The 25,506-nt window shown below is 35.0% G+C and overlaps 3 protein-coding genes and 3 non-coding genes across 9 annotated transcripts; 1 reads left to right on the top strand and 5 right to left on the bottom strand.

The window, feature by feature from the left end:
• Positions 1-268: 268 nt before the first annotated feature.
• Positions 269-6,303, bottom strand: LOC132302461 (uncharacterized). Of its 4 annotated transcripts, none has more exons than XM_059799331.1 (7): positions 6,162-6,303; positions 2,511-2,574; positions 2,363-2,381; positions 1,053-1,130; positions 775-879; positions 575-635; positions 269-483 (listed from the first exon to the last, which is right to left on the bottom strand). In XM_059799331.1, the coding sequence occupies exons 2-7, from the start codon at positions 2,513-2,515 to the stop codon at positions 401-403; spliced, it is 351 nt and encodes a 116-aa protein (XP_059655314.1). In that variant the 5' UTR covers positions 2,516-2,574; positions 6,162-6,303; the 3' UTR covers positions 269-400. The 4 variants fall into 4 exon arrangements, with proteins under 4 accessions (XP_059655314.1, XP_059655316.1, XP_059655317.1 ...); XM_059799333.1 differs by having other exon boundaries at positions 6,167-6,280; XM_059799334.1 differs by lacking the exon at positions 6,162-6,303 and adding an exon at positions 3,743-3,893.
• LOC132305959 (small nucleolar RNA Z159/U59) lies at positions 4,990-5,072 on the bottom strand. Its single transcript, XR_009481758.1, has one exon. It is a non-coding gene; the product is annotated as a small nucleolar RNA Z159/U59 (small nucleolar RNA).
• Positions 5,553-5,639, bottom strand: LOC132305958 (small nucleolar RNA Z159/U59). The gene has a single exon (XR_009481757.1). It is a non-coding gene; the product is annotated as a small nucleolar RNA Z159/U59 (small nucleolar RNA).
• Positions 5,999-6,085, bottom strand: LOC132305960 (small nucleolar RNA Z159/U59). Its single transcript, XR_009481759.1, has one exon. It is a non-coding gene; the product is annotated as a small nucleolar RNA Z159/U59 (small nucleolar RNA).
• Positions 6,304-11,598: 5,295 nt separating the features above from the next.
• Positions 11,599-16,769, top strand: LOC132304603 (cyclin-SDS). The gene is made up of 7 exons (XM_059802355.1): positions 11,599-12,833; positions 13,060-13,227; positions 14,290-14,456; positions 15,541-15,669; positions 15,796-15,976; positions 16,235-16,279; positions 16,444-16,769. Exons 1-7 carry the CDS (start codon positions 11,664-11,666, stop codon positions 16,474-16,476), a joined length of 1,893 nt encoding a protein of 630 aa, XP_059658338.1. The 5' UTR covers positions 11,599-11,663; the 3' UTR covers positions 16,477-16,769.
• Positions 16,770-17,290: 521 nt separating this feature from the next.
• On the bottom strand, positions 17,291-24,173 carry LOC132302458 (binding partner of ACD11 1). The gene is made up of 6 exons (XM_059799328.1): positions 23,945-24,173; positions 21,743-21,826; positions 21,065-21,168; positions 20,916-20,991; positions 20,349-20,432; positions 17,291-18,152 (listed from the first exon to the last, which is right to left on the bottom strand). Exons 1-6 carry the CDS (start codon positions 23,948-23,950, stop codon positions 17,568-17,570), a joined length of 939 nt encoding a protein of 312 aa, XP_059655311.1. The 5' UTR covers positions 23,951-24,173; the 3' UTR covers positions 17,291-17,567.
• Between the last annotated feature and the right edge of the window lie 1,333 nt (positions 24,174-25,506).

Genomic DNA, 25,506 nt, shown 5'->3' with positions numbered 1-25,506 from the left:
GCTGAAATTGACCACTACACACAACCTCGGGTCACGCCCACAAAGCACAAAATCAAAAGTTCCATCAGTGCTTTCCATATATTGGCTTGCCAAATCGACTAAATCCAAATCATTGGATCAGCAAGACCTAAATGTAAATTCCACTCATTTCATATTTAAATCAAACTCCACTCGTTACAAATTTAGGGTTTTGTATATTCCCACTCAATCTGAGTAATTTTTAATTCAACAATTTTGTATCCATTCCAAAACCTTCATGAACAAGAGCGACAGAAAAATTTCAGATCTATAAATCAGATTAAGTTGATGTCAGAAATGTCATACCTCATAACGTTTGCAAGAGAAACTTCTGAGAAATTAAGTGCTACGACAAGCTTACCTATCTTTTTACAATAATAGGTCAATACGCAATAATACTATAGAAAACCATAATGGTTCTTGGTAGAGCCGGATAACATGGTGAAATCACGATGCCCAAGTTGCCTACACAAGGAACGTCAAAATTTTAATTTAGCTTTTCACTTGGGGTTCCTAAGAACTATGATAACAGAGTCTCCGCGGAGGAACATCTTACTAATGAACCTGTCCTTGTTCACCGGATGGCCTTTTTTCTTGCCTTTCCCAGTCTTTGGAACCTGCAAAAAGAATTTGAAGTAATAAGTTGCAGAACTATATGTCCGTGATGGCATGAATTTGAGCAGGTGCATCTCTGTTAACAAGGTAAAATGAAAGAATAATATTGTGAAAAGGGGAAGAGTCCTAGATGAAACCAACCTCAGTCCACATCTCCCTAACATTTTCGAGAACCATATTGCAATGTCGATCAAAAGCTCTCACACGGCCAAGAAGCTTCCTGTTGTTACGACAATTAATGAGCACCTGTTGGAGAAAGGCAAATTACTTAAATTAGGAAGGAAAGAAAAGATGCCTTTGCTATAGAAAATCCTCGTTTGCTCAATTTCTGGCAAAGAAAAAAAAACATTCCTCATGGACAGAATATGAACCTAAAACCAAACAAGACCTTTTTTGTTGGAAGTACCATCAACAATTACCTGTGTGTTATTTTTAACGCTCATCATCAGAACTGATATTGGGCCAGTGTTAAATTCTTCTTCTTCATTCTTGCCAACCTGCAGCAAACAGCTCCAATAAGCACTGATAAATCATGACTAATAATAACAGTATTCTTGGAACTAACAGTAAAATGAGACGGACAGTAAAGGAAAATATCATTTTTGCACGATAAGAGAGGTCACTTCAGGGAGGGGCATGGAGAGAGGCAAATCAGGAATTTAATGGTAATTGAAAAGCTTTAGAATTTTCAATAGGCATTAAAAAAGGTTAACATTTTTCAAAAAATTATTGCTAGAAAAATGATGGAACATTACAATGCCTATATTAACACACAATGGACTGTTTTAATTTCCTAATTCCCTCAAACGACTAAATCACTCATGTATGATACTATGATGAGAAAATAACACACTAAGGTAAAAGCAACTCTCAGGTAACGCTCACTTAAGGGAAAAATCCATCCAAAAATCCATATGATGGAATCACGAGGCCAAAATCCACACAAAAACACTGTTGAAGGTTTTATATATTTAATTTACACCCTCTCTAACAACTTGAGCTTTTAGTAAATAGTTGTTAACATAGTATCAGAGCCAGATGTCTCGTGTTCAAACCTCACCATCACCCTGATAATTAAAATTGGAAACACATGTTGGGCCAAAAGAACGTGAAGGGGTGTGTCGAAGTTACACCCCCTCAATTTCCACCCGCATATATTCAAGTTACACCCTCAATTTCAATTTCCCTTGAACATCCAAATGCCCCGCAGACAGCACGTGCAGCACTCAACAACGGATGAGCAAACAAACAACTCATGTTGTAAAAAATATAGAAAAGCTTCATAGTAAAAGCAACTCCCAGTACTGCAGGGTGGGAGAAGTCCATCCAAAAACCTCATATGATTGAATCAAGGGTCATAATCCATTTTTGTGCCATATCATCATTTGAACAGGGGTATGAAAGATGATAAAACTGGAGTGCAGTGGAAAGTAAGTAGATTTTACAGAAATAAAGACTATAAGGAATTCACCATTTGTTTCTAATCTAAATACTAAAAAAGAAAAGAAGAAAAATAGAGGAAACTATGGTGTCATAACAGAAATATAGAACATGAATGAGAATTGTTAAATATAACAAAATCCAAATGAATGACTGGGTACTCCAAAGGGCATTGAGTAGAACATGTCCAAATACATAATGCGTACACATGTATGTGGCTACATATATAAATAATTAACATCAGATATTTTATAACAAGCAGTATTGATGAAACTGCAGTTTAACTTACATTCTCTTCCGTTGGTAGGCTGGAGAAAGAGAGAGCAAAAGGAACAGCAGTCAGTTTCTTAAGTAACCAAAATCACACACATAGTTTGAACAAATATTTTAAAAATTATTAACTAACTCAATCAAAGAAACAGAAACTAGCCAACTACCTCATCTTTGAAAAATTGAGCTTTCTGAAATTTTCTTCAACCAAAGCTCTTGGCGTAAGAATCACTAGTAAACAAAGCAACCAAAAGTCAGTCAGCAGACGGAAAAAAAAATAGCAAGTAAACAAGTATTAGATGTTTGGACATATAATCATGTCATAACAATCTAGAAATATTTGTAATTAATATAAAAACTGTACATTTGCCGCACCCACAAGCTTTGAAATTTTATACAAAAGCCTCATACCCTCACACATCTACAAAATCAAAAGGATAAAAGCACTAAGAGACAAAGCTTCTTGGAAATTTTTCATGGTACCTTTTTTGTCCTCCTAAAATTAAGATAAAAAAACCGGTATAACGGAAAAGATAATGCGGTACCTTAAGTGCACAAGCAAATTAATTCTAGTGGGTTGACCGAAGTAACAATGTGCACAATCTCCCAAATACACCCAAAGTTACACAAATATTTTTATATATAACAAAAAATATATAAATAACATAAATAAGAACAAAAATTTTAATTTTCTTTAGTTGATGTCGAATACAGGGATCAAGCATTGAAGAGTTGGCTCCACAATATTTGCAATTTCAAAAGAATAATCATCATCATCCTTGCCTCAATCCCATATGAATGGGGTATTCAAATGTATAATACAGAATTCAAAATTATCTTTCAGGATACTAGGATGATACAGATAATTGAAGTACAAAAAATATCATGAGAGCAGAAAAAATATCTTTGTTCTTTAGGATCCTTAAGAAGAGAGGTACATTCCTTAAAAAGTATTGTTTAATAAAATAGTTACTTCAGATACTTCAGAAAGCAAGTTCATGCATGGCTTTGACTGGGAAAAACTGCTTCAAGAATCACTTTTCAACTAAATTGTAACAAACTTGTCATCTACAACTTTTGTTATAAGCCTCCGTCATGGCAACATTTTTGCCTTATTCGTTTATATTACGATTTGAATGCACTCCAATATGGAAAATGAAACAAATGTGACCTTTTATACTTGAATGATTGAATCAATTTAGTATATTGTTAGTAGATGATGGAACTAGTATAAAAGCTGGGACATTGACTCTTTTAGCACAGTTGTGAAGAGTGAATACTTGTGTCTCCTTCATGAAATAACTTGAAAAAAGAAAGTAGAAAATGGATCTTCAATGATAGGTCCTCTAAATAACAAAACAGATTGAAAATTCAAGGAACTTAAAAGATGAAGTCATACCATGTTAATTTCTCAGGTTCATGGAACTAGAGTTACTATGCCACGTTTGAACATCCCCAGGGTCATCAAATGGCTCCAACGTATGTTACATTCCATTTTTAAATAGAAATTAACCACCCAAAACACAGGAAGTGATATAATGAAATAATAAAAAGATTAGCAGCCAAAAAAAAAAAAAAAAAATGTTAATAAAAAAAAGGCCAAAAAATGTTAATAAAAAAAAGGCCAAAAAATTTATCAGCAATCAACATCAAGCATTTATTCTATATTGGAGGAGATACGTCTAATCCAATGAACTAAGAAATTTTGAATATGATGAATATATGATTCTTTTGTATTTAGGATTACGATCTGTGTTCTTAAAATCATGGATCGAATATACGATATGATTATATATGCATAATCCTAAATAGAGAAAAAAAAAAAAAAAAAAAAAAAAAAAAAAAAAAAAAAAAACCGTACATACGAAATCAAAATTCCTTAGTTCATGAGATTTGATGTATCTCCTCCAATATGGTTGCTGATGTATCTCCTCCAATATGGTTGCGCCAAAATATGTGCAGAGTATTTTATATTTTTTCGAATATCCGTGGATACACATCTGACACGACATGTCCCACTCTTTGGGGATTTTCAAGAAAATTTTAGGAGTTTTTAATTACATAATTACTCACAAACTTGTTTAATACAACAATTTTATATTCAAACAATTGAAAATTTATACTTATATTTTAGTTCAAAGGTTCGAAAACTTGCACGATCATGACCATATGTGAAGAATGGTCTCTCTCTCCTCTTTCTCCTATTTTCTCTCTTATTCTTAGTCCTCTTTTCTTTCTTCTTGTTCTTCACAAACCCTAAATACTACTTTTTTTTTACTTTCACAATAATTTTTTTTGTCTCTGGCCTAATTCCTTTCCTAATAAAACACTAATCCTCTTGTCCCTTAGGTTTTTTTTTTTTTTTTTTTTTTTTTTTTTTTTTTTCTTTCTTAAACCCCCCTCTCTATCATTCTTTCTTTTTTCCAGCCAGCAAAACACCTTTTCTTTTCCACTATGAGATTGTAAAAAATAATATTACTATTATTTCTTATTTGCAGTGTGCACCCCACACAATATTGCCTCCAATAGAAGTTGAACACTCAACTTCTTCTATAGGGAGGAGAGATCATATCATCTGGGCTGATTAAACAATCAAGATTGGAAAGTAAAACATTAAAAATTTCACACTAAAAGATCTCTCTTTGAGTCTCTTCAGTTCAGGTCTCCAAAATTTTCCGCATAGATTGTCTCGGAAGAACGAAAGTTTTGTTCTAATCATCCTTAGAGACAAGAGAGATCTTTAGTATTTAAAATAAAATGAACAAACAAATTATATGACCAACACAATATTCAAAGCTTCATGAGAGCTACCATTAATATTAAAATATGAACACCATTCAGAGTGTGAATGACCAACAAACAAACTAGCACCATTTTTTTTTGATAAGTAACAAAAAAAACTAGCACCTCATCCCAAAATTTAGTTGGGGGCAAGACTGCAGAAAGGACACACACAAATTTTAGGTCCAATGAATGGATTCATGTAAAATCTATTAAAGCAAAAATGTGCACTTAATGGAATATGCAACTGTCCAGATTCATTAATACAACTATTTCAACTTCTAACCTAAGACAATATAACCTGATGTGCAAAATATATATATATATATATATATATATATATATATATATTTGTTCCTCAGCAGGTATACAAAGATTGGTCCAAAAGTTTAAAAAAACAAACGTGTTGCATTCAAGGATCTCATTCAGGCCCTTCAGTTCAGGTCTCCATAGATTTTCCACATGGGTCTTTTCAGAAGAACGAAAGTTTTATTTTTTTCATCATCATCAGAGGCCAGAAAGAAATACCTTGATGCTCACTTAAAAACATAACAAAACCCAAATCAATTCGAAAATACATTTAAGAGCTTCAAAACTAAATTTACAAAAATTAAGGAAATTTAAATTCCCATTCTTACTATCAGTTGAATGTAAGGCGTCAATTACTTCACTTGATAGGAAATCAGAAACAAAAATAAACATGAAATTCGATTTCTAAATAAGAGTGCAGATTATGAACATAAACGCATAGATAGAGTGCAGATTATGAACATAAACACATAGATAAAGTTAAATATTTATATGGTTTCAGTCCAAAAACTCAAAGCAAATAAGCAAAAACGAAAAAGATATACAATTTATAAGAATCGGAAGTGTCTCTTCAGTTCAGGTCTCCAAAAACATTCCGCATGAAATTATTCTCAGTAGAACGAAAGTTTTCTTATTGATCATCACCAGAGAGAAAACCACCGTACTAATCCAGAAGCAAAGACACACAAAAGGAAATAGCAAGAGAAAACGAAGTGAAAGATCCATACCTTACCCTGATGGGGAACACAGACGAGCACTTTGAAGGAAGGGGGCTTATTATATATAGAATTTAGTATCGTCGCTGCAAAACCCTAGTTTACAAACCCTAGCATTGAAATATGTGTGTGCATATAGAAGCTGATGGCCCAATAGAACGAAGTTCTGGGATGAGTTGGGCCGAGTTTAGCCCATGCTCAAAGATCTAAAAGATTTTATTTTTATTTTTTTAATTAATTGTAAGTCATTTTACCGGAAATATTTAACTTTTTTAAATCAGTCCTACTAATTTTGACACGTAATAATTATGTCAGCAATTTGGTCTCTTACTTTCAATACAAAGTATTTACAAATTAATACTTCATTTGGTGAGAAAGAAAAAAATTAAATGAAAGGGAGAGAAGAAGGGATGACTGAGACATCAAGAAATTAAATATTTTTCTCTTTTTATTTGGTTGAATGAAAGAGAATGAAAAAATTAACAATTTAATTTAAATTGTAGGATAAAATGAAAGATATTCTTTTAAATTATTTTTACCATTAAACTCATCACTTACTTTATTTATAAAATTTATTAAATATTTATAAACGTCTATAATAGGCGCCTATTGGTCTTCTCTCCTATCTTCCATCCATATTTGGGCGAATAAAAATTTGTGAATATTTGGTCTTTCCTTCCTATCGAACATAGCATAAGAGTCCGTTTAGAATTCTTGTTGGAATAAAAATAAAAAAAAATAAATAAAAAACATTTTGTCAAAAAATTGCGGTCAATGTAAAATATGTTAATTATTTGGTGACACATTAGAATAAGTATTGTTTGGTGACACATTAGATTAAGTATTGTTCATAATTAAATTATTTTTTTATTTATTTTGTAATAATATTTTTAAAAATATTTCAATTACTAATTTTACAATAATATTCTTTAATACGATGTTACCATATTTGATAATAATAATTTTAAACTAGGTCAAATTAGGTCGTAAACACTATAAAATGGCTCATACAAGGTCAAAAATATGAAATGGAAGTGATATAAGGGTCCTAGCATGCATAGGCAAAAGACCAAACAAAGTAGCAGACATTTCGGTCATTCGAAATGTCATTTCGGTCTACCGAAATGAGGCCCAGTATTTTGGTTGTCCGAAATATGAAAAAAGGTTTGTCGGTTCTGGCCCCTACAATAATTTGGCTACTGCCCAAAACTGGAAATACATTCAAAGGCAACCAGTCGTCCAAAATAAAGAGTCGGTCGACCGAAATAGCTCGAAAAATAGCAGAAAACTCTATTGCACACCAGAAAACACAAAGGCTTCACACAAGCCTTAAGTCCCCAACATGAAATGGTCCAACATAGAATTTAAATATGTAGACGTGTGTGAATACATACATGAGTGTTTATTACATATGAGAATGAAATAAACAAGTGGCTCTAAGGCCTTATTACATAGAATGATCTAAAATATATATTAAACACCCATGGTTACAAAACTACACCAAAAGACATGCTAAACACTTTACATGTATACAAAATAAAAGTGTTCATGACACTAAGTCCACAACAAGCTAAGGATAATGGTCATCCATGAAGAGCACCTCCTTACCTGAAACTATATGTATCAACGGGTGTGAGTAAATTGAATTACTCCGTAGGAAAATGCATTATGCGGATAATCTAATGTTTCAATGACTTTGCAAGTATAACATAAATCATCACATGTGGAATATGCCTCCTAATGTCTAGTTCAAAGGTGGATCTAAGGGATCATCCTAGAACTAACATTGAAACATTTTAATCAAAATCCACAACATAAGAGCGTATTTAGCCAAATTAGAATATCCAATACCAAAACCACAAGTCACAATTACATAGGATTGTCAACTTGGAAATGAATTACGAAATCACATAATAGGAATATCTTGGATATCAAATTTGATTATGTAATGCAACCAAGACAAAATAAGTTATTTCAGGATACTAACCCACCGGGAACTATCCAAGTGACCACTATAATTGGGGAGAACTCATACCTCTTGCATTAGAGCCGAACTCTAGCCATGTCAAAGTAACAATGCCCCAAGTATTTCCAAAAATCAATGATAATGTCCACAACATAATTATATGTATACAATGCACAAAATTCACCTTCCATGCACACACAAGGTGTTAAGGTCAAACATTTCATGGCCTAAGTCCCAAAGACTAAATATGACATGGTATTAGCAAGTCATTTATATACATAAGCTAACATTGAAATATCAACATAGAGAAATTAAATCATACTAGCACTTCATGTCTCAATACTTCGCTACATAATCACACAAGCACTTAATGAGTTTTTAACAATCTATAATGGTAAAAGAATATAAGAATACAACAATTACATTTCAAGAAATTAGTAAAATATCGTCTTAATTCTACTAATTGGATAACAACTCACAAGACAATAAATATACATGCTTGAAAATAATATAAGGACTTAACTTAAGAAAGATAATCTCATGATTCCTATTACTACTTACATAACATGCATACAACAAATGATAAAACCTCACTAGAGAAAGACTCTTTAGAATCCAAAAATAAAAGAGCAAAGATGAAATCTAAAAGAAAGGTCTTGCAGTCCAAGGTGCAAGGAAGTTTTTGTCCTTTAATGGTGAAGTCAAAAGATGAGTAGAAGGTGGGCAAAATAAGCTCTAAGATAAGTAACAATGGTGGCTTAGAGAGAGAATGTGAGAGGAAAAAGATGAAGCCACTACAAATCCCACTCACAATGTGATATGTATCACTTATACATGACTAGCACTACCTCTCTTACACACACAACCATTCTAACTCTACACTTGTCACAATCCCAAGCCTCCACACAAAACACAAAAGTCAAGCCTAGACTTGGCATCATCCGAGCCCTCCACATGTCACCAACCAAGTGCCGACACATAGCCAATGAAAAAATGACACTTGTCACAACTTTTCCAAAATTACAAAACCGTCCCTCCACAAAATATCTCCCAAAAATAATTACAAAAAGTCCCCAAACAAAAATATCTCCAAAAGATAATCGCACAAAGACCCCTAAAAACGAAAATGTCTCTCAAGGAAATAATGCATATATACCCCCACAAAACATAATATACTAAGTATGCTTTGTTGCACAATTAAACTATGTATTAACAATAAAATAAAATAAATTAAATATATAAAATGTCAAAAATCTACTCCGGACACCAAACCCTACATCGGGTCCTCCAAAACCCTAAGGTAATAAGAAAAGAAATAATAAATAAATAAAATAAAAAGAAAAATTCCGAAAAAAGGAAAAGATGACACGGTCCTCACATAATAAGCGATGCACTATCCTGGTAGCTGAACTGAAGCACATTTTGGAAACCAATCTATAGCGAATTGAGCAAATTTAGGCCAGTTTTTATTGCATTCATCTGCCATTAAAATATCAAAGAATGCAAGGGGCAACTGTAGATTGGGTGCGAATGAGACTCATCCACAAGATTGTGATAGATGATTGTATACAGAGGGGAATTAGATTCTGAAGATGATCCTTAGGTTATCAGAAAAGGTTAAAGGAGTCAATGGTTGAGACACACTAAAGGTACTTTGAGGATAAAAAGATGCAAAACTATACTTATATATTCATTAAAGAGATTCGTGGGTCATTATAATTGATGGGATTGGATGATGTCGTTGGTACTTGAAGTTAATTGATAGTAGGAGGGGATTTAGTATAAACTTGGAAGTAAAGACAGATATATAAAGGAGATTGTATATATATAACAAATATATGTATATGCAAGGACAGTTTGATGTAATGGAAGATTTGACTTTGACAAAAGCTTTAGGACTACTAAATAAAAGCTTGTTACTAAAGTAATGAAAGGAAAGTTAGCATGTTGTTTCATTACTTTAGTAAAAAAGTTATGTAAGGAAAGTTAGTGTGCGGGTTGACTTCATCCGCATAATGGTGCAGGTAGGCTTCATTTGGACAACAGTGCAGGTAAACCTCATCCGCATCCAATTTATAGATTTGCAAGGATTAAGGTGGGATTTATAAGACCATTACAACATATTGGGATATATATATATATATAGGAATTTATAATGCTTTAGGGATGAGAAAATGGGGCACTATCCCTTGCGGGTGTATCTTAAGAATCCTTAAATATGATATTCCGAAGGAGGGAAGAATCATATACAGAAACTCTTAGTACATCTCAGGACGGTAGCGACACATTGAGACAATGATTATGCGGTTGAAGCAAAAGAGTATTTTAAAGAATACCTTGATAAAACAATCACAAAGATAGAAGGACAAGGTGTAATACGAAATGCACTAACGCCAAAACTCATAACCTAGTGTCGTATACTGTAATATTGATCTAGAAAGTGTTGAACTAAGTTTTGCTGCTAAAATAGGAGAAAGCCAGTCGTGAGGCTATCACCAAGGGTTAGCAGATATAACTGGTTAAAGAACACAATTTAGGTCCGGAAGTTATGTTTACTTGTGCATAGTAATATAGCTTAGGCGATTATGGTGTCGCACCTGGACATGAGGCGTCATAATCCCAAACGAGAAAATGGGTTGATTGTGGAATGGAGGATTGAGAGAGAGGTTCGTTAAATTACACAGTATAAGAGTGCGACTAATGGACGTGCAGATCCAGCATCTGCGTGCCATAAACGCCCCTCGTGGATACAAAGGGTCCGCGACCCTCTAGGGGTATATTTGTAATTTAACCGAAATGATGGCAGGTGGTGGATGACAGTTGTCATATACCCAAGTCATGAGCCCCATAAATACCCCCCAAGGGTCACGCATGGGAGGATATATGAAGAGGACCCCACTTCCACTTCGCCTCGTTTATGCTCTCTCTCTCTCTCTCTCCCATTCATTCTCATTCCTTTCAGCTTATTCTGTCTCACTTTTCTGTGTTCGATTATTTCATTCACTTCCAGTCAAAGCATATGATTTCTCAGGCTTCTGAACCCTTACATTCACAGGTGCTCCACTGCAATATTAAAATAAGGAAGAGAAGTATTCACAGGTCCAACTCAATCTAATATGCTACCTGGAGGCATTAAATATAATCCCATTTTTTGCTCTCAAAGAAACGGATTAGGCCCGAAAATAAAGCACAATACTGACTTACCTAGAGTTCGTTGGCTGGGTGACATTGTGGGCCTAGCCCAGTCCCATATGTACTGGTCGAAGCCCGACACAATTTCATGGGCTTCAAATTTTCTGTAGCCCGACCCGGTTGGGATGTTTAAATCTGTGCAATGGAGTAAAACGTGAGCGACGCCAATTGTGGGGCCTACGAAACCGCAGCATATAAAATGCACCCTCCGGCACGTCCCAACCCCAACTCTCTCCAACGTTCTTAACTGCTTCACTCAACTTCACAAGTCCACTCACACGAACTCAGAACAAGCCTCTATAACTCACAGTTTCTTCAACCAATCAAACCCTAAAAGCATCACTGAATCGATTAAAATGAAGTGTAAAATTCATCCAGTACAGTTCTTCAAGAAGCTTCGTTCCAGGATTCCTCGCCGGAGACGATGGCAGATTTCTCCGATTCTGCGTACGTCTCTCTGTTCGATTTTTTCTGATGCGAAAACTTGCTCGGTTGATTTCTCGGTTGATTCGAGTGCGTATTCTCAGTTGACGAGAGATGTTTCGTGCAATTCAAGCAGAGTTTCAGTTGGACCAGATGATTTGAAAATCAGTAAACCTAGAGCTTCTCCGAAGAAGATAGGTTTTCAGGAGATCAGCGAATCTGAATCGAAAGAGGAGGTTCGGTGTGAAAACTCTCGACGAATTACGAGGTCTTATAGCAGACAGAGAGAGAGCGAGAAGGAGGAGAAGAGAGGATTTGGAAATGACGAAGTAGAATTGTTGGAGTCTTCTTGCGTTGAGTCGTGTTCTGGAAGGAAATCGGTGGATAGAAGTTCGAAGTTGAGGAGAAGAACTGCTAATGGAGCTGACAATGCGAAGCGAATTAGAGGAATTGAAGATTCTGAAGCAATTACTCGATCTGGATTTTCTGGTGTTCAAACAGTTTTGGACGAATTTTCCTGGAAAATTTTGAATTCCGGTGGAGAAAATGTGAAAGGAACAGATAATTCAATTGGAATTAAGGAAAACGAAGTTGCTCCAGTTACTTCTGGTTTAGAATCGTCATCTGAAGTGAAATTTGGAAGCATCTGTTCATATATCGGCAAATTATCTGACAAAACAATCGAAGACGGTGAAAACAGAGTTTCTGGAACTGAAGTGTCACCAAAGAATGCCGATACGAATTTCACAATTTCGAATTCCGAATCGACTATAGAACAGAAACCGAAGTTCATTGCAGCTGATTCTGATCTCGCTTGTTCGGAGCATCTCTCTTACGGAGACATTTCAGATTACTCATCACTGTTTTCTGAACTACAATCGGAGATTTTACTGGAAGGTTCAGACCTAGATTTTTCAGACTACACTCCATCCATATGGTTCGACTCTGGAAGCCAATTTTCCGAGGGATCGGTCGGTGATAAACCTCCATCGCCTACTTTCTCGTTGTTCCTTCATTACAGTCAACAATTCTGCAGATCAACCTCTCCATTAAATTCGAAAGTTCCTTCAAGCGTTGAAGATGACTATTCTGATGGATCCACAGTAATTTCTCACAAAAGTTGAATTTAAAATTTTCCATATATGATTAGATTAATGCTTCTGTATATGTATATGTATATGTATATGTGTGTGTAAGGTGTGTTTTTGTTTTAACTTTTTTTTATCATATATGATTAGATTTATACTCATGTATATGTATACGTGTGTGTGTATATATAATTGTACATATATGTGTGTGTGTTTTAGTTTTAACATTTTTGATCTCAAGTTGTTGAGGTTTGAAGATGAGGAAGACGAAGAGAGCTATCAGATGTTCAGAAACAGAGAGAGAAGGCAAGTGTATCTACGCGACTACGCGGAGGAGTACTGCTCCGCGACGGAGTACGGCAAACTCATCATTCAGCAACGGTTGCAGATGGTCCACTGGATAGTTGAGGTCAGTTGTTCTCGAGCCACGATTGCATTTCATTAATCGCCGTAGTCGCAAATTATTCGTTCATCAAAGGACTATTATGTCATTTTACTTCTCAATCTTGGCCAGTTGTGCTTGGAGAGCAAATGTACGTTCAGTTAGACGAGTAGATTGTTATGTCACGTTTCTCTACAATAACTTCTTGTGCAAAAGTCATATCTGTCCATGTGTTTTCCTCGTATACAGCATGCCGTTCATTTCACGCTTTATTGCTTCCACTTTTCTTGTATTGGCTACATTGCTCTTCTCTCAAGTGATCCAATTACATCCGAGTTTTGTTAAGTTTGTTGGACGAAAGAAGCAAATGAATCGTTGTGAATTCCATTTCAAAATGTGCAATGCTTTGGCTCTGTACACTACGACTGACTTCTAGTTGCATTTACCAACTAAAAGGTTCTTAGCTTAATTAGTGAGTTAACTGTGCTTGACTGAGTTCAATTATCCCATTAAGAAAACTAGTCTTCCCAGTGATCTCCGAAATTCTATAGGACATGGTGGCACGTAATTTGAAAGAGAGCAAATGAACCGGTTTGAATTCCGTTTCAAAATGTGCAATGCTGTGGCTCTGCACACTATCACATTACTTACTTCTAGTTGCATTTACCAACTAAAAGGTTTTTAGCTTTAATTAGTGGGGTTACCTTTGCTTGACTGAGTGCAATTATCCCATTAAGAAAACTAGTCTTCCCAGTGGTCTCTGTAATTCAATAGAATCACTAGCAGGACAAGGCATTGTGGCACTTGACTGATATTGGAATCCATGGGAACCAGTCCTTCCTTTTTTCCCCTGTTACATTTATGCTCAATATTTGCGCTAGGCTTAAAATAATCCTTTTAGTGATGACATGTACTAAGCTGTGGATTCAAGTACTTCCAGCTATTTATTCTCATTTATTGCTTCAACTGCACATAACCTTCCAGTGGTAAATTAAGCCATTATAGGAGTTTGATATGCGTATCATTGCGTGTAACATTCCTTGCTTTTCACTATTGAGTGGCTGACTCATCTATGGTGCTCTAAAGCAGCAATCTGCCACAAAGGATCTCCACAGGGAGACGATGTTTCTTGGTGTTAACCTCCTGGACCGATTCCTATGTAAAGGGTTCTTCAAAAACAAGAGGAGTCTTCAAATTGTTGGAATTGCCTGTCTGACATTAGCCACCAGGATAGAAGAAAACCAGCCCCTCAACAGGTATTACTGTCTAAATTTAATTAGCTTCCTTTCCTATATTAATTTAGATAAAAACATGAATATTTTATATGAAGGTGTCATTTCCATCATAATAGATGTGTCTAGGTCTTATAAGGGCAAAGGTTGGAACCTAGGAGCTTTACAGATACAATTTAAAATTTAAATTTAAAAATGCCATACTAGTTTGACATTCAGGGATCAGATTGCGCCTATCAGAGTCGCACATGGCATCATAGCATTGAATATTGATATGGTACTTGTCCTGTGCTAGGAAGGTGAGACATTACGTTAATTGAATGAGCAATCAGTGGTAAGCCTAAGCTGAATTGAATTAATGACAGTAACAACTCCAAATAGAACTATGAAAAGTTTCCTCAATGGAGTCCATGTTCTGGCCTTTGTGGATTGAATCGTGATGAACGAGGTTATATTCACATGAGAAGCATATGATTTGTTAACCAAATGATAAACAAACAGTCTCCTAAGAAAGTGGAATTTGAGCAATGCTATATTTGATCAGTCAATCGCTGTAGTTGGTCATTTTATCTTTCATTTTGAAACACAATGATTGTAATATTTTGTATGACCAAACCACAAAGCTAATGTAAATTAACCAAACAGGGAGTAATGAGATAGGAAGGCTGTGATTAATGATTTTATTTTATTTTTTAGAACTTTACTATCAACAATGATTGGTTTTTTTCCATTTCAAAGAGAATTGTTTTCAACAATTGAGATATTTATGCTTTAAGTAGACCTAAAGATGGCATTGTAATAATCAAACCGGATCACCATGGTCTTCTGTTTTGGAATTTATCTACCCCAGACTGGACTGATCTGATATTTGCTGTCCTTTTTCTATAGTATGATGAATCCTCCTTCCAATAGCTTGGTAATTGCCATCTTACGAATAAGGATCTGAACTCAAATAGTTCAAGTTATTAAAAGTCTTCCATCTCTTATCCTCTAGTAATTAATATTTTGAGTGACTAGGGAGAAAGAATTAGGTTCTTCGTGAATGGTTTGCTACTGGTTTGTTCAAATGATGGGAACTTAACCATAAATTTTTCTTGTTTCAATTCAGTGTGCGACAAAAGACATTCGCTGTTGGGACCATTGTGTATAGCAGATGTGAGGTGGTGGCCATGGAATGGCTAGTGCAGGAAGTCCTCAACTTCCAGTGCTTCTTGCCCACCGTCTACAACTTCTTATGGTAAACTGTCTTCCCCCGATCATGTTCCAAGGACGAGGGCAATCTAAAAGATACATCAGCCCCTATATAGACAGTAGCTCACCTTTTACGTTTCGTCCTCTAATTTACCTTCAAAAAAAATTATAGGTTCTACCTAAAAGCTGCAAGAGCTAATGAAGCGGTGGACAAGACTGCCAAGTACCTGGCAGTGCTAGCACTACTGGGCCACGAGCAGCTGTGTTACTGGCCCTCAACTGTGGCAGCTGGCCTAGTCATCCTTGCTTCTCTAGCAGCCAATCAAGATTCCTGCTGCCATCGGATAATAGAGGTATATATATATAAAGAACAGCGTAACATAAGCTGTTTTTAAGGTTGCACAAGATCTCATATAGAGTTCAAAACATAACATTTACGGCGATTCTTATATTGGCCTTGGCAGTGTATACTTCTTTTTCCTTCCACTTGTGTTAAAAATGATTGTCACTTATCTAAACCAGCTGTACAATGTTCTTATTGGCCTTGCTCTGTATATGAAATTAGGAAGAGAATTTCTTTAGGTTACTAATTTTAAGATCTACATTCGCAGACTCATGCCAGAACAAAAGATGATGATCTACCCGGATGCATCAAGGTATGAATTAAAACCTTTATTTGTATGGTTCATCGTTCCACCATTTCGTTTATTCTTTGTTAAGCAGTCACACTTACAATCTACTGGAACTTAACATGTATACGATATTATGTTTGTTTTCGAGTTAGCTAAGAAAGTAGTGATGGTGTGTTCGTCTTTGGCAGAGCCTGGAATGGTTGGTGAAGTACATATATTAGCATTCATTGGAATGTGAATATAGCATTTTTGTTTTCTTACACCTCTTCACACTTGGATCACAAAGACAAGGGTGATCAGGAGACAAAGGTAATCTTTCTGTAGTTTGATGAAATAGAATAACACAAATCTATTCCCTTCTCAGTGTAACAGGAGAATGACACATTGTCATCGTTGTCGTTGTTGTAAGCTGTCCATAGAAGAAAATATAATCTGTAGACAAAATATGTACCTTCTTTTCATATGAAGCTTGTTACTGCTCAACAAATGACTGAGTATCGAAAATAGAATTTGTATCTTTGTGTTTTGATTCCAACACTCTGTATACTTCCACAGTGGTTTTATACTTCTTCAATTGATATATACATGCTGAAAGCCTCTCTTTGCATTGACACATTTGGCTAGTAAAGGCCATTATCCATCGTGAGACCTTCCTTTTCATCGAGGATCAGATGTATTCGACAGTATTTGTATAATTGGTGCTATTTGACTCAAACCTGAATTTTCACACGTGCACCTTCTACCATTGCACCAAACAATGGCCCTAATTGGTATTTGTACTCTGCCTTAAATGAAGACGAGCAATCTTGTTCAGTGGAATAGAGATGTTCTGATATATTTTCGAAACAGCAATGCACGGAAAATGTGGCAACATGGTTGGACATGATAAGTGCAGCAACCTTCAATGTTCTTAACTTGAGATTGAACCTCAGTTATTCTAATCGTAAAATTAATGAATTTTTGAAAGCCACAACAGCAAAAATCTATTTTACCCGACAGCATGATTGTAAAATTTATGCACACACTAAGTAGGAATCTAGAAGCCACTTCAATGGTAGCATATAAAACATATAGGATATTTTCTATAAATACTGATAATGAGTTCCGTAAAACATAGACAACGCCAAATGGAAATCCTGGAAATCATAAGTACAATGACTCCTAATGGTAAGCAATTTACATAAATTACAGCCCTGGGATATAAAGCATATACAACCCAATAATTTCCACAACAAATTGTGGAACAAATTGAGAAAGAACCAAGTTTACAGAAACCAAATGTATAGGGGGTCGGGGGGAGGGATGGCAGCAATCATATATTTTCAAGCTTGCTGTCTTCGGCTGATTTAGGTGCAACCACGGGAGGCTCTCCAACTGAAGTCTCGTCAAGATGTATCTGTGCAAAGTCGTTAACCATTGCTGCCCTCTCCTTGTGAAGAATCTCCTTTCTTTCCTCCTCGGCCTTTTCCACCTTCTCCTTGGTCATCATGTTCACAGCCTCAGCTGCCTTTGCAACTGCATTCAGTGCACCTGAAACCCAGGACGCTCCTGCAGATACATATTGGTTGCTCATGATGGCAGACCCTGCACTACTAGCCTTCTGCTCAGCAACAGAAAAGGCAGTTTTTGTCTTCTCCGACACTTGGAACCGCTCATCCATTTCTTTCACCTTTTCATTTACCACAGATGTCCCCATGCTTAACTTCTCACTCAGCCCTATCTTACGATCAATGGAAGCAACTGTAGCAGTGGCATTCGATGTTAATTGGATCTGCTCATCAAAAGATTTTGCCTTGTTGAGGGCATCCTTTCCCAAGACGAATCCCTTGGCAAGCATCGTGCTCACCACATCCTCAGCCTTTTTAACAGCTAAAGCAGGGGCAGTTGGGTTAGCCTCCTTCAAATGAGGGAACAACAACAACAAAAAAAAAAAAAAAGGATTATAATGTGCACAATAAAATAATAATAATACTAAAATTACCATCTTTTCCCCTTAAAATGCTATGTATACATAAGGACTAATAACAAAATTCCCTTATTGTTTAATATCATCGATTCGAAAGATTCAAAAAAGTCTAGCAGGTATACAAGCACACCTGGATACTACTAAAGATTGTATCACGTACTTCCTGGGAGTATACAAAGCTATTACTTTATTCCACTATTCTCATAATGAGGCACAACTTGGATGTTGGTGGTCCTATTATCCTATAGATTCATTACATTCATTTTTAAAGTTATTATTAACAAAATACTAATCAACAAACACTGTGTTACAAATTCCATTTCACTTTTATCACAACACAGAAAAAATAATATTCTATAGGTTTTATGAATTATCAACAGGAGCTCTGGTGAATATGCACTTTATCTCTGCAAATTCAATGTTTCTGGGACGGCCTATTTCAAATTTTATTTAAAAAATAAAAAATAAAAATCTGTGGTTAAAATATTATTAGAAGGAAGTGGGAGATTTTCAGAGAGTAGTGTCCTTTCATATCAGATTGAATAATGCAACACATTCGGGTTCTGTGTCTCCATATAATGCAATCCTTAGTGTGTGTGTGTGTGTGTCTGTTTAAAGAATAATGCAATCCTTAGCTTAAAAGAAAGAGCAAGTTCAGGGAAAGCAAATTATGAGCAATTTCATTCAACGTACCAAATAAGTTTTGAGAAGAAATGAGAGTTATTCATTGTTGTTTTTGAGTTTATAAGAAGATTCAATTTTGTGTATGCTTTATTTAAGTTGGAGACGAGAATTTTGGTAATTTTTTATTTGTAGTAGGTCACATAGTCATATTCTTAATAGAGTAGTGATATTTGGGCCGAAGAGTTAGGCAGAATTGTTTGACCGAATACATTTGATTGGTCATTAATGCAAGAGACAAGGAAGTGGAAGGTCCCACTTTTTTATATTTGGCATACATTAAACAGTTAGAAGCAGTCGGTTAAGGAATTCTGCCCAACTCATCGGCTTTAAAATCTTTTTCCTTCCTAATAATACTGAAGTATCTTGTTCAAGCCATGCTGGAGTACTTGGGATTACTTTAAATGTATATGTATAGCCACATAGCTATTTCAGTTCAATGGATACAAGTTCACTAAAGCTTCAGCAATCGGCAGCTTTTGAATTGAATTCCAACTCTAGATTTGATTAAGAAGCTCTAGGAGTGAAGCCTAAAATTTCCTACTTCCTTCTTCTCTTTTTTTTCTTTGATTCTCTGCATGTAGAATTTTGAATTTTAATCACGACAATTTTTTTTATATTCTTCAACTCAAAAGCCATCTTTGTAATCCTGTACGATTCCGCAACCCTACAAGACTAACAGCCAAAACCTGTTCAGAAATTATAGCAATTTTCTTCCTGAATTTTCAGTTGCAATTTGAAAACCAAGAAAATTTCATCCTAAATATTTCCCCTGCAGATTAAACCCTGAACTTACTAGCTTTCTATACATAAGTCAACCAGAAAATTAATCTTAGCGATGCTATATAACTTTTCAATTGTAGTTTCAGATCTTGTAAGATAGTGTTTCTTCGAATTCTATCTACCTCACTTGATCACTAAATCGTGTGTTCGAGAAGTCGTGTCCTTTTGTGGAGATACACTGCTGCTTAAATCAAGTCATCTTTGCAGCAACTTAGTGTGGTACAAGTCAATTTCAATAGAACATTTTTCATAATCCACCACCGGATACATGCAATCCCCTGTCCCACATGCACTGGACAATTGCCGGAAAGTTTGATATTGGACCTAATGAGGATTTCAGAAAGACCCATCCAATTATTGGTAGAGTTATAACTCTACATTGAACCATTTCAAAATATGAAATATTGAAAAAAACTAACCTATGAAAATACATATACACTGCGAGAAGTCCAGCTCATAGTCTCCAGCTCAAGAAAGTATAGTGATCAAGAGGTTTTCAGTTTTTCTAAACTAAAAACCACACCTAAGGAAGAGGTAGTAGCTAAATTCAGATTTACCAGTTATTCGTGCACATTCCCATATTTTAGGCGTAACATCAGATCAAACAATACTCTTAAAAAACAAAACAGAAACATATGATTTTATAGCAGGCTTGAGATTTACCGGGTTTAGCGGAGGTGCATCAGGAGGCAGCTGGTAATTTTCAACAGGTGTGATGGTCACCGCAAGATCAGCTATGGTGGCATCCTGCATCAATATATAAAAACAAAAATCAATTAAAATTTTGAAGGGGTACTCCTATTGCATCAAAACTGTTTCAGAAGCTACTGAGGCTTACACGTCGAAACTTCCTAGAAATGGCTTGAGAAATTGACCGAGATAAATGTCAAGCTCACATGCCAAAATTTGAAGTGTGCATCTATTATATTATGCTTCACTAAGCTCTGAGGCATTGCCCACAACTGAAAATAATTTCTACACATAAATCTAAAGTTTTTTTTTTTTTTTTTTTTTAAATTTTTTATTTCCCCCTATTTAGAAACATATCTGTTATTCTATTTATTTCGGGAATATATTTATTTTATGAAATCTAAATTAAGGTTTCATGGTTTAGGTTTTCGTGTCTTCGCCAACACATCTGCCTTTTAAAGCATTGTGCAGCAACTTACCACATAGATTTATTTTCAAATCATAAATGTTATTATCATAATTCAAAATTAAATATCATACCGACAAAAGCATTGCTGTATCTGCTCCCTGTGAATCCTTGAAGGTAACATATGCAAGCTGTGTGTCTTCAGTTTCCCTGTAAAAAACTAACCACCTAAAGCACAAGTTTTGCAACAAAGTTGACTGTCAGGTAAGTCACAAGGGCTGACCTTTGCATTTCAACATATTGAATATCACCAGAAAAGGAAAAGAATTCCTTGATGTCACTCTCCAATGCAGCTAATGAGATATTACTGACTTTAACTGTTCTTATCTGTAGACGGAGAGAGTAAAAGTATACATGAATATTTGTACTTTTCAATTAAATTGTGATAAAAATTGCGACAAACAAATTTTCATTGACTACACATTGAACAATATGATATACATACATACATACATATATATATATATATATATATATATATATATATATATATATATATATTTATTATCCAGTCCTTGTATAAATTAGAGCATCACAACAATAGATGCCAAAATAATTTACTGTCATTTTCCTACTTAGTCTTACAAATGTGAGTAGCTACTATTGACAAAAGGCAGAATTGTAGCCATTTACTTTGGTGTCTAATTCTAATCGTTAGATACCGAATTTAAGTTGCAAAGCAATCATCACCTTTATGATCATTATTTTTATTCATTAGTTTTTACTGAAAATATTATTTCACAAAAATAGTAATTGAACATCAAAATCTGAATGTAGCAAAGAGAATATACATATAAGAAAACTCAAGAAAGAAGGCAAAAGCATTTTCATCTCTACTGATACCCTGTTCGTGAACAAATTCCATTCTTATATAAGCATTCTATCGAGTTTTTTTCCTCACATCAGTAACATTGATTGTCCAGTTTTGAGTAGTGGTGGGCTGGGGATCTTCTCCACTCTTTGGATCAGTAGCCTCCGTGGGTACCTGCACACCAGGTGCTCAGTTAGGAGCTTCCCAGGGAGAAAGTAGAACAGAAAGTGTAACAAGAACTGAACCTAGTATAGTTATGAATGATGTAACGGCGAAAGAAAAGACATACAAGGTACATACATTAGAAAAAACAAAAACAAATTAGTAGTTCCTGCAGCAACACATGGTGGCTAAATTCAAATTTTCATTTTTAAAGATCAATCCACAATTGACAAGCCAATTTGGTGACAATATGAGATTAAACACATCAAGAAGTAAGAAAGTAAAGTTGTCCTCATATCATTTAGACCGACAAGACAAGCTACCAAGGACATGATGCTATGCTTTTAGTTCAGCAGCTTCAGCTCCCAACCGAACAGGCTAGTAAATGAGACCACATCTAGCAGTTTGAATTGTATGTTCCACCACCCTGAATTTTTCCATAACTTTTAATTTTATGATGTACGTTTCCCGCACCATAACAAATTCCAATATCTTGTGAAGCAAAGTTCTTTTATCTAATCAAACATAAGTTTTTTTTCCAATTTTCCTGCACATAGTAAACAGTACTAAAACAAAAATCCATAACTTACTTAAAAATAAGTAGAAATAAAGAGCCTTTCAACATTTACAGCAATTGTTGCACACTAAAAAGGGAAGAAACTTGTTTCAACAATCAAAGAACTAAAGGTTGCAAATCTAACCCATAACCTGTATGTTTATGTAACACTACTGACTTCTAACCATTTGAAACAAAACAAAAGCAAATAGCTTATCAAGTAGATGACAATATCCATATTTTCTACATTATCCATAACACACAAAATTTCGAGCAACATTTGCCTCTTGACAACCTACTTCTTCTGGCTGACACGTGAGGAGGAATTTCTCCTTTAAGTTGACATATCATGATATGATTGAATCTTAGTATTAAATTTGGGACAATACTTGCCTTAGGCCATGTAAGAGGGAAGCTTTTTCTGATGGATTATGTGGCCTAATGAAAGATTGACGTGTTCCAACAATAGTTGTTAAAGGCTCAAGGCGCACCAAGGCGCCAAAGGCCTTCTAGAGCCTAAGTGCAAGGCGCAATATAAGGCACGAGCCTGATTGAAGTAAGGCACATGTGTAATTACAATGCATATTTAAACATATATTATTATATATATTCATAATCAAGCACTAACTGCAGGTAATGCAAGTAGTGAACCATAAATTTATGAATTTTGTCAAATATGTCATAAGGTTAAACAATATGATACGGAACATTTTATTTTAGTAGTCATAAGATAAAAAAAGAAAATGACATAAATAAATGACAAAAAAAAAAAAAAATGCAAGGTGCGCCGTTTTTGAGCCTGGAGCCTACTAAAAAGCGTGAGCATGCTTGTAATAGGTTGAGGCGCTCTAGCTGAGCCTGGGGATTTTTTGGAGCCTAGGCGTGCCTTCAACAACTATGGTCCCAAAAATTATGTAATATTTAAAAAACAAAAATGAATGAAACCCATTTTAACCCAACTCATATGTATAAGATATATATATAGGGATATAAATATATTGAGTAGTATTTCATTCCAAAACCCTAATCACGAAACCGTCTCTCTCCACTGATCCATCTCTTCGTCTTACTATACTTGAATTGAATTAGGTTGACTCATTAGAACATTATGGAAAAGGGAATAAGAATTATAGATCTTCTCTTGTTCTTCACCGCCACTATGATCATTTTTTTTTTTTTATAAAAAAACTTAGGACACGTGTCAGTGTTTTATTAGACCACATTACCAGAAACTTCCTTTTTATATGACCTACGGCGAGCATTGTCCTTATATTTGTTGTCACTTTGACCCATCTAAAAAGTATATTATTCTTTTTTTCTTTTTTGATTTATTTTTTGATATATTATAAAAGGACAAGTATTGTTCAAAAAAATTCGATCAAAAGAACCATTTCTCAAAATATACAACGATATAGGGATATCTTACAATGTGTATCTGTAGAACAATGCATTAATTCAAATGAAAACAAGTCCAATGAAAATGGGTTCTACAAAATCGATGAATTTAAGTAAGGGTCTAGTTTATGAACATCAAGAAATGAAAGATTCTGATTCAGAGATAAAAAAAAACTTACCGACATTTGAAGATTGTCGAAGCAATTCGCAGCAGAACTAGAAAACTGATTCAGTGAATTGGAGGAGATGATAAAAGCGAAATGAAGAAAAAGAGAGATTTGTTTGAGATTGAGTTACACGAAAATGGAAGAGAGAGCGAGAGAAAGTTGTTAAAGGTAATCTTGTAACTGATTTCACGTCTATAGCGGGGAACTTCGCGCGCCCCCACCATCCTCTCCATTTATTTTATTATTATATTTTTATTTATTTAAGAGCAATCTTATCTTCTTTTTATTACAGTTCATTTTAGTTGGGTTTGCAATGAAAAATTAAAAATACTCTCCACTTTTTATTTAAAAGTTGTTATTATCGGTGTGAAAATAATCGTTCTTTTATAAGAAAATATTAAAATGTTATTATTTTGAAATTTATATATTGGCATACTTGAACACTTTTTAAAGTAAAGAAGATATTTTAATGTTGGGCGTATTGTGAGGTGATACTAGGATGACAATTTGCCTTGCTGGGGTACCCGTCTCGCCCCGTCCGGTATTCAGCGGCTTTAGGGAATCGTTTAGTTTATTTGGGCAGGAATAGTTTGATGTAATGAAAACCCACGAGAGTTCGGTGCAGGATGGGGGAGGTTGCCTCGCCCTTTTTAGATAGCTAAATTAATTAAATATTCTTATTTCATTAATATATATAAAAATCTGAAAATGTAGAACAAGTAGCTTGTGTGTGACCATTTATGATGTTTTTAATGTTAATTTTATGTTAAACTATTTATTGTCCATTTTTTTTACAAAACTTTTCACTAATTATATAATTTTAGTTGATAAAAAAAAAATTAAATAAAGGAGAATTTATGGTCTTAAACAGGGCGGGGATACCCACGAGGTAAAAATGTTAGACGGGGGCAGAGATGGGGTAGAAAGTTCCCCCATTTTTGTAGTTTTGGACGAGGACAAGGGTGGAGTTTTTAAACGGTTACTGGGGCTGGGGAGGGTACACCCACCCAAACCCGCCCCCGTTGCCATCCTTAAAATAACAACTTTTTATATAATTAAGACCATGTAATATGGTGGTATTTTCTCTACTTTTTTTTAATATGTTAGTATTAATTTTAAAATAATATTTTTTGAAAATTGATATATATATTTTTTCTCTTAAAATAAGTGTATCAAGGGATGGCAAATTTCCCATCCCCATTGGGTCCCCGCCCAGTCCCATCCCGACCCGGCGCGGCGGGATGGGGCGGGGCGGGTACTAAAATACCTTTATATATTATGATATATTACTAAATTATATTAAGTATATGTAAACATACTTTTAAAAAAAAAAAAAAAAAAATTATGTGTTAAAAAAAATTATAGTGTATATCAAATGGGGATTGGGAATGGAGGGTGGGGGCAAGTATGAGGATTGAAGTGAAATTTTAAACGTGGATGGGGGCAGGGATGGGGATGAAAAAAATTACCGGGGATGGGGATGGGGAATGAGATCCCCGCCCCGCCCTATTGCCATCTTTAGTCCTCGCGATTCACCATTTTGTCTTACCGGAGTCTTCTCTCTCCTCCTCTTT

This window comes from Cornus florida, unplaced genomic scaffold, assembly GCF_030987335.1.
Source record: "Cornus florida cultivar Cherokee Brave unplaced genomic scaffold, ASM3098733v1 CherokeeBrave_3.0.0_Hap2_Chr04, whole genome shotgun sequence".
Classification (NCBI taxonomy): domain Eukaryota; kingdom Viridiplantae; phylum Streptophyta; class Magnoliopsida; order Cornales; family Cornaceae; genus Cornus; species Cornus florida.
Note: the sequence above shows the minus strand (reverse complement) of the source record. Positions and strands in the feature narration are given on the sequence as shown.